At 40.4% G+C, this 10018-nt stretch overlaps 1 protein-coding gene across 1 annotated transcript; it reads right to left on the minus strand.

Moving 5' to 3' along the window:
- Nucleotides 1–2276: 2276 nt before the first annotated feature.
- On the minus strand, nucleotides 2277–3051 carry LOC110303974 (zinc finger protein 431-like). The gene is made up of 2 exons (XM_029482833.1): nucleotides 2861–3051; nucleotides 2277–2301 (listed from the first exon to the last, which is right to left on the minus strand). Exons 1-2 carry the CDS (start codon nucleotides 3049–3051, stop codon nucleotides 2277–2279), a joined length of 216 nt encoding a protein of 71 aa, XP_029338693.1.
- Between the last annotated feature and the right edge of the window lie 6967 nt (nucleotides 3052–10018).

Genomic DNA, 10018 nt, shown 5'->3' on the forward strand with positions numbered 1-10018 from the left:
CACATCGGCCTATGCAGTATAAAATGATGAGAAAATGAGCAGTTAGGAAATGAGGAGGAGTGTCTCCTATAAAACATATACACAAACACCCTGAGCATCTCCAGCCTTTGTACTGGATGGATAGGCAGGGGATGAATGAGGATCGAGTGCAGGATGAAGGAGATTAGTGATAAGAGATGGAACCAGAGGGGCAGAGGGGACCCCATGGGAGAGCAGTGCTTATCATTGAGAGCACTTTGTGTTTTACTAAGAACACTCTGGAAGCTTGTAGGCAGACTCATGATGTTAACCTGACTCTCAGATAGCAGCCTCATTCTGGTTACTCTAGAGAAGCATCAATAGCAACAAGGAAGATGTTGTAATAAGACACGAAAGAGACCACAGTTGCTCAGCAGCTCAGTTAAGTGGTCATTAGGTCATTAATACAAAACAAAACAAAACAAAACAAAACAAAACAAAACAAAACAAAACAAAACAAAACAAATCTTGACTGTAGATCAGCTGATGGAAAGTTTGAAGAACTGAAGTTAAATCTAAAGAGAATTCTTGTGTTCTACCTGACATAATGTAAAAATAACAATGTCATTTTACCAAGCCGGAGAAGATTGTTGGAGGGAAAAGTTTGGGGAAAAGTGTAGAAATGCCAAGAACAGGTTGGGATAAGCTGAGATCAAGCGACTTTGAAAGGAAAGAGTTAAGAGAGGTGGGTAGGCCAAACTGGAGCTGGAGAGAGTCACATCTGGATTGGGGAAATGACTGGAGAGAATAAGTCTAATAGCTACACTTACCACTGCCATGATGATAGGACCAAAATGAAAAGCCACCAAAGGCTCTCCAGCATGGTGTTATCTGTGTTGAGAACAGGTGGGCTAAAGGGAAGCTGATGTTTCAAAGACAACAAGTAAGCTGTTGCAATTGGTTTTGTTACAAAAAGTCATGGTGGCTTGGAGCAGTGGGGGCAAGTGGTTACTAGATTTAAAAAATAAAGAAATCTTGACTGTAGAGCAGATGGTGTCAATCTTGAAGTCTTAAAAAAGATTACATTTTGTCCTGAAATAATGTAAATATAGCGATGTCACTTACTAAATTGAAGAAGAATGAGGAAATGGAGATTTTGTATATTAAAACCTGTCAAAGAAAACCTGGTGTCTTCCTCAGGGTTTCTATTGCTGCAATTAAACACCATGACCAAAGCAACTTGGGAAGGAAAGGTTTATTTGATTTACACTTTTTTTTGTTTTTGTTTTTGTTTTTCGAGATAGGGTTTCTCTGTGCAATCCTAGCTGTCCTGGAACTTACTCTGTAGACCAGGCTGACCTCAAACTCAGAAATCTGCCTGCCTCTGCCTCCCAAGTGCTGGGATTAAAGGCATGCGCCACCACGGCCCGGCTGGCTTACACTTCACTTTCATGTCACTGTTCATAATTGAAGGAAATCAGGACAGGAGCTCAGCCAGGACCCAGACCTGGAAATGACAGCTGGCGCAGAGGCCATGGAGGAGTGCTGCTTACTGACTTGCTCCTCATGGTTTCCAATAGAAACCGCCAGTCCAGGGATGGCCCCACCCACAATGGGCGGGGCTTTCCACCATCAATCACTAAGAAAATGTTCTACAGTTTGCCTACCGCTTTATTTTATGGAGGGATTTTCTTAATTGAGGCTCCCCACTCAGATGACTTAGCTTGTGTCAAGTTGACATAAAACTAGCCATCACGCCTGGTATGTTAGGAAATAAACCCAGTGTTGAAGACTGGAAAGATTCAGTCTTTTTTTTTTTTTCTTTTTCTTTTAAAACTTGGTTTCATTGAAAAGAGCAATCTAATGTTAACATAATATTACTTTGTTTACATTCAAAGGAGTTCTACTAAATTATGGATTGTTTTACATCTTTGAGGATACATGAAATGGGAACAGTACTGATTATCTGGCTCACATTTATAACATACTTTTTCTATAAAAGGTTATTCATATATTTGAAAAAAACAGGAAGAACTCACAGTGTTTGCACAATGATTGCATTCACAAATTTTGTTATCATGAGAGTAATACTACATTTGGAATATGAACAAATGCAAAAGAAAAAAAATTCTACTGCGTTAATTCTCATTACTATTTTTAGCATTTTGAGTTGGTAAATGTCTCCAGCAATGTGCGGAAACAAATTATTTATAAACTTATAGTACATTTAGAACGTTGTTCAAAGTATGTTATACGGCATATCCTCTAATTGTTCTGGCAAAGAGAAAGGTATGTGACTTCTTTCAATGCCCCTATGATCACAAGGCTTGTATCCATCGTAACCTATGACATCCACATCAAAAAAAGAATAACAAGTGAAAATTCCACATTACATTCACAGCTGACTTTTTTTGTCACAGAGATGTGGTACAGAGATTAAGGTTTTTCCACAAAACCATTCTTGAATCTTATGAACTGTTCATCTCACTAAATTTAGCAATATTATTACAAGTATATCATTGAGCTCAGATATACTATGGATTATTTGCTCATTACTAGGTTTTAGACATATACTTGTCACCTAATCACTGTGTGTTCCTTTTGCAATAGCTAAGCGATATGAGACTGAAGACACTCCCACTTGTACAGCATGGCTCTACTAGGCTTGATTTAAACAGTAACATATCTGTTAAGCCATTATTTCTCTGTCTTTGACCTAATGGAATGCCTTGCAAACAATAATTACATATCTGCCACAGACATATATGATTTTATGAAATTCGGTAAACATCCATAACTGAAAGCAGTGCTTATTGTACCCTATTGGTTTTCTTTACAGCCTGTAGCACACGTTAAACTTTCTTCATAGGCATTTTCTCCTCAGCTTGCAGAGGAAAATTACCTTCCATGACTTCTAGAAGTTTGGAAATGGTCTTCAATTGTATGTTCTTCCCAAATGTAACCTATAGCTGTGAGATTCCTGTATGTCTCTAGCATCACACCTTTGTAGAGACTCTTCTGAGAAGGATGCAGCAAAGCCCACTCTTCCTGAGTGAAGTTCCCCTGCACACCATCATAGGTGACTAAATCCATGTCTGAAGTCATGAGCTTGCCTGAGCTACCCTCACAGCATCCAGCGAAGACACATGTCTGAAGTTCTGAGCTTGCCTGAGCTACCCTCGCAGCACTCACCGAAGACAGTAAGAACACAACACATAAAAACACTCAGGTCCAAGATTCAGTCTTCTAATGATAGAAAATTTCCCATCTTACATTATGCATCCATTATCATTTCAATAACAGTTCCAAAGGGGATCTTTGCAAGTTTTACAAGCTAATTTTAATCATGGAAATGACTTCTAGGCATGGGTAGTTGGCTAGTACCAGGAACGAATCCCCTCCTATTAAGAAGACCTTAAGTTCAATTAGACAGCTGCTGGTTATCTACAAAATAATCATGCCTTCGTTGCACTGCTATGGACATCAAGCATTGGTGCAGACCACAGATTTACACTCGGGTGAGACGATTGCTTTTTCTCCCTTGGCAGCTTACAGAGCATCATCTGAGAAATAGTCTTTAGGGCAGAGCCTTCCAGGTGAGCTCCAGCTTGATTCCTCCCAAGTCCTGTATCTAAAGTATGTGATATATTCAGAAAAAGAGTCTTTTCTTCAAGTTCTAGGAAGAAATCCAGAGTGATGGATTGGGAGCCTCTATTGGTTTGGGAGTCTCTTGGACCATCCTGACCAGCAATCAAGGGAGACTTCCCATGCCTAGCGTTGGGGGATTTGTTAGTCTCATGGGTCTTTGGAAGAACATTAATACCTTGTGTGGTGCAGAACACCAATGACTGCTATTCTTCTAGACCTAATTTCCAACTGTATTTTAGGTACTTATGCTTAGATCCATAGCTCTAACCTCTCACCAAAGAAGCTTTTTTTTTTTTTGCAGTAGATGGTGCCTCTAAAGATCTGCATCTGGTCAAAATGCAGAGGATAAGTTATTGCGGGGTGCCAAGTCCCAATTAGTACATCTACTAGTGTGAGCGAATAGCTGGGATGGAACGAATGTAAGAACCAGAGGACCAGGGCACGCACTGCTATATAGTGTCCTCTACGTGACAGAGAAGCCACACCCAGGAAATCTCAACACTATGACTCCCTAAGAAAGACCCACATAATGACAACAGGACATGCCACTATGGAACTGGGGAAGCTTTACAAGGCTCTACCCTAAATGAAGAGGGCCAAGTAATCAATGGTTTCTAAGAGATAGAATCAGTCTGATAGGCTGTCCAATGCCAAATAGCCTAAAATATATGTTCATATAAGCAACAATAAATGGGCTTGGCAAGTTTACACACACACACACACACACACACACACACACACACACACACACACACAATTATGGTATCTGTGTAAATCCTGTGTCTTGAATATATAGAAACAATTTTAACTGTGTCCCATAGAGGGGAGGCAAAGATGGTGATTGTCAGAGCCTTCATTGGAACATGCTTACATGGCAAGGGAGAAGCAGAGTAGCATGGGGGCTGGATGCTAAACACGAAGGTAGACTCAGGCGGAGGCTTGCTCATGCTATCATGCTGAGGTACTCCAGGGCTCACACTGAATCAGAGGGAGTCCTTGAAGCCATCTGCATCTCTGTGTCTGCTCCATTTCTACCGTGTGTTCTGCCCACTGTACTCAGGAAGGGAGGTGATCATATCTCTCTTTGATCAATAATTCCCCAGAGAAAAGGGTTATTACCATCTGTCATCTCTAGCTGCATCATAAAAGGAGATCTGGAGGAAGCAGCAACAATTTCTTCTGTATGCCCCCAGTGACACCCCTTCCATACATAGATGCACACATATTCATGCACACACACCCATGTGTCCATATACTATACAGCAAAGGATTTCTGATCTCAAGACAGTTCTAAGACTGGAAGGTTTGGACAAAGTGGGTGTGAGTTTTCCACTTGATTTTGAAGACAAATGTTTTATTACGTATTGAACCACAGCTTTTAAGAAAGGAAATTATAAATTTTTCTCTGAGAAAGGACTCCATTATTCTACTCCATCATCGTCCTGTTTTATTTGTATGCATATTAAACTGAAAGTTTTTTAAAGGAGCTACAATAAAATGCAAGTGAACTTTTAAATATTTTTTTTTTATTTCTTAGATCAAGAGAATCATAGAACATTCTGGACAGGTGTCGTTCCATTATTCTGCTTAATAATACTGTGTTCACTCTGAGCCCAGTTTGTAATGGGGAACATATACAATTATTCACTTAAATGGAATTCCAGTGAAGTGATAGTGACCATTCTCCCATTTCTCTCTGATTTTTATCAAAGCCTCCTGTTTTGAATGGCCTTGTGAAGATATTAAAGCAACATGATAATCTGCTTTTCTGACAAAATTTGGAAAGCAATTAGACACACATGTTTCTGCCTTCTGATATATTATGAAAACTCTCTTAATATTTTAGCTGTTTAGCTTGCTCATCTACTAATAGACAATCATATTTCCTGCTTAGAAAGACTCCTCCCCCCATTTAAATTCTCCACTTTATCTTCGATGTAATTGTATGCAGAGCCATGGTTTCAGATAAGGTATATGGACTGAAGTTCTCATTCGGATCTTGTATTTAGCTGCCTTGTTGACCTGTCAATCTTGGTGTCTTCAGTGAGCACCTCAGACTAAAAATAACTTAATTTCCTTCCCAGTCTCTCTCACCTCCTCTACATCTGCTCCTCCTCTCGCTCAGGGAAAGACAATCTCATTTGTTCCATTTCTTATGTGAAACATATGGGTAGTTTTTGATCTCTCTGTCTTTGTTTCTGTCTCTCTGTGTGCATGTTCTCTCTCTCTCTCTCTCTCTCTCTCTCTCTCTCTCTCTCTCTCTCTCTCTCTCTCTCTCTTCACTGGCTACATCTACTTGCACACATGAGGCAGTGAAATCTTTCAAATTTCAAATCAGAACATTTTGTTTTTTCGGATAAAATCACTGAATACACATACACTCTCACACACACACATCGTCATACATGCACCACATATATACACATACATTATCTCACATACATGCATACACACTTGTATACATTCACATATGCACACTTTAAAAAAAGAACATGAACTCATAGGTAATAACACACGCAGTAAGGACGTTATGATGTCAATATATTTTCTCCTTTTAAACCTTCATTGACTATACTACCTTGAATTTTCTTAATAATTCTTCTAAGAAATGAAATGTTTTGTGAAACTTCTTACTCATTCACTCTGTGGAACAATATTTGGAAGATGATCAATATGCTTAATGGTGGTTTTTAGGAACCGTGAGACAGAAGTCTGTCTTGCCGACTTCTCAGCTCATTTCAAACACCCTTTCACGTACCCTCTCCTGACTGCACAGGGCTTCTAGGTTTCTGTCGCATACACCAAGCAGCTGGTTTTGAATGTTGTTGGTCATTTGGGTCATTATCTAAATATTTGTTTCGTGGAGAGGTATTCTGATCCAATGTTCCTTTCTCTGGCTCTCCTGGACTCTTCCATTGCATTTACCACCTTTGATGCTTCTTTTGTTTGCTTACTCATTCATCTCCCATACACATAAACCTCTTAGAACTAGAAACCCTGTTCAGGTCATGCTCTTGACATATGTAGAGACTAGGACCTGGCTTTTAATATTCACTAGACAGATGGATGGAGGGATGGATGCAGGGAAGTTAATGGAACTGTGAGAGAGACATGGTGAGCATAACGCTTGTCTCTATGATATGTGATCTGACAATAAACTTGGAGTTCAAACAAGCATGACTATGGTGTGAGCTGTGTGGTATTGATTACAAGTGAGAAAAGTTCAGAGGGGCCTGAGGGAAATGCAAGAGGCCCAAGCTCTGGGCTGCTCTTCCAGTATTTGCATGTGGCTCCAGTATGCAAATCACTAGCTGAATCATAGACTTTCCATTCCCATCTCTGTGGTTATAACAGGGGTTTGATGGCACTGAAACTGTCTGATGATAGGTCATGCATCAGCTGCTTGTCTGGTCAACATTTTCTTCCAGTGCCTTCTTCTTTGTGTTTTAAGTTTTAAGTCTTTCCAAAACTGAGGAAATAAGTGAGGCAAACTTCTGCCTTTCCTAAATAACAACAAAAACAACAACAGTTGAAAACAAACAGACGCACATACCACACATACACAGATGTCACACATAAATATGCACAATACACACTCTCACACATGCACATATACATGCACACACTCACAATACACTGACACACAAATGTGTACACACTCTCACATAGGCACATACATACATGCTTTCACAAACACTCATACATTTACACATGCACACACATATACACACATCTACACACACTCACACGTACACTCACACACACTGTCATACATGCACACACATACACACATACACTGTCTCTCACATACACTCATACTTACTCACATACACTCTCACAATGCACACATACACACACAATACACTGACACACATGTGCATATACTCTCACACAGGTACACACATACATGCTCTCTCACACACACTCACACATTCACAAATGCACAAACATACACACACACAAACACTTTCACACACAGTCATACATGCACACACATACACTGTCTCACACACTCATACACACTCACACTCACTCACACTCACTCTCACACAAGCACACTTTTGTAAAAACATGAACCCATAGGTGATAAGACATGGCAAGGACTTTATGATGTCATGGTATTTTCTCCTCTAATTGGCTTTTTAAGCCTTTGTTGACTATACTTTGTTGATTTTTCTGAAACATAGTTGTTCTTAGAAATGAAATGTTCAGGAGAGGTATTGCGGGATCCTCCGGTAGTACTATGTTCAATTTTCTGAGGAACCGTTCAGACTGATTTCCAGAGTGGTTGTACAAGCTTGCAATCCCACCAACAATGGAGGAGTGTTCCTCTTTCTCCACATCCTCGCCAGCATCTGCTGTCACCTGAATTTTTGATCTTAGCCATTCTGACTGGTGTGAGGTGGAATCTCAGGGTTGTTTTGATTTGCATTTCCCTGATGATTAAGGATGTTGAACATTTTTTCAGGTGCTTCTCAGCCATTCGGTATTCCTCAGGTGAGAATTCTTTGTTTAGCTCTGAGCCCCATTTTTTAATAGGGTTATTTGATTTTCTGGAGTCCACCTTCTTGAGTTCTTTATTTATATTGGATATTATGCCCCTATCTGATTTAGGATAGGTAAAGATCCTTTCCCAATCTGGATGGACCTGGAGGGCATCATCCTGAGTGAGGTAATCCAATCACAAAAGAACTCACACAATATGTACTCACTGATAAGTGGATATTAGCCCAGAAACTTTGAATACCCAAGATATAAGATACAATTTGCAAAATACATGAAACTCAAGAAGAACGAAGACCAAAGTATGGACACTTTGCTCCTTCTTAGAATTGGGAACAAAACACCCATGGAAGGAGTTACAGAAACAAAGTTTGGAGCTGAGACGAAAGGATGGACAATCTAGAAACTGACATATCCAGGGATCCATCCCATAATCAGCTTCCAAACGCTGACACCATTGCATACACTAGCAAGATTTTGCTGAAAGGACCCAGATATGGCTGTCTCCTGTAAGACTATGCCGGGGCCTGGCAAACACAGAAGTGGATGCTCACAGTCAGCTACTGGATGGATCACAGGGCCCCCAATGTAGATGCAAGAGAAAGTACCCAAGGAGCTGAAGTGATCTGCAATCCTATAGGTGGAACAACAATATGAATTAACCAATACCCCCCAGAGGTCGTGTCTCTAGCTGCATATGAATCAGAAGATGGCCTAGTCGGCCATCAGTGGAAAGAGAGGCCCATTGGTCCTGCAAACTTTATATGCCCCAGTACAGGGGAACGCCAGGGCCAAAAAGTGGGAGTGGATGGGTGGGGGAGTGGATAGGGGAGTGTGTGGGGGACTTTTGGGATAGCATTGGAAATGTAAATGAAATAAATACCTAATTAAAAAAAAGAAATGAAATGTTTTAGGAAACTCACTTCTCATTCATTCAATGGAGTATCTGAATAAAAGCCTTGGTGCCATGTTTTCTAATTAACTAATTTACTAATTAATGCTGTGCTCACCTGGCCATGCGTAACTGGATCCACTTCCTCTAGTTCCCAGAGACACAGAAGTGAGCATGTTAGGTGAGTACCCCCCAAAGTTAAATTAATCGTTGTTAACTTTATAGTGTTCTGTTGAAAAGTATGGAAAGCTTGAAGAGTCTGCCTGGTTGAAACAGGGGAGCCCCTGAAGTGGAAGGTGGGTGATATTAAGCACCCCTTCTTCTGAAGCCATTTGAACATAGTCAAGAGACCAGGACTCATTGCATTTGCTTTGCTGACAATGGCCTGGGGATGTACCAGCCGCACACCTGCCCTGCGGCTGTGCAGGCGCTGAAATTCTCTGCCATGCAGGGTTCATGGGACTCTGCTGGCTTCTCCTGGAGATCCCCTCTAACCCAGTTATTTCCCAATTAAAGAAGTCCCAGGAGAGGTCCCAAGAGACACTGGAACCCCACTGGCTTTCCCATTTCCTGATGTTACAGTCCTCCCATTCTCATGCATCCTCAAGAGAGGTCTGTGCTTGATGAAGGCGTACCTGTATTCCATCTTAGCAGCAAGGCAACATCTGGATGGGATTTCATTTGTGACTTAATAAAATAAAATCTAAAACAATAGAATTTAGAACCCGTGTAACCAGAATCTTTTGCTGTCTTTGAACCCAAATTGAATTGTTAAGAGAGAATATTTGGGGTGAGGGGTAGGAGGGATATATCTAGTGATTTTTCAATTATTCCTTTGCGACATATTATAGAATATAATATATAATTTTGTAAAACCATGGCTGAAAATTTTTCCTTTTATTTATAATGCAGCTGATGGGAACAGATACAGAGACCCACAACTAGATGTTGTGGAGAGAGACAGAGAGAGACAGACAGAGAGAGAGAGAGAGAGAGAGAGAGAACTTAGTAAACTCA

The sequence above is a fragment of the Mus caroli genome, unplaced genomic scaffold (genome assembly GCF_978045245.1).
Source record: "Mus caroli unplaced genomic scaffold, Mus_caroli_1 scaffold_9, whole genome shotgun sequence".
NCBI lineage: Eukaryota > Metazoa > Chordata > Mammalia > Rodentia > Muridae > Mus > Mus caroli.

What these genes read in the sequence shown, in the direction of transcription:
- LOC110303974 (XM_029482833.1), bottom strand. Translation starts at nt 3,051, where the DNA reads ATGGATTTAGTCACCTATGATGGTGTGCAGGGGAACTTCACTCAGGAA. An exon ending in ACTTCTAGAAGTCATGGAAG is followed by an intron (nt 2,302 to 2,860) that starts GTAATTTTCCTC and finishes TGGATGTCATAG; the next exon opens with GTTACGATGGATACAAGCCT.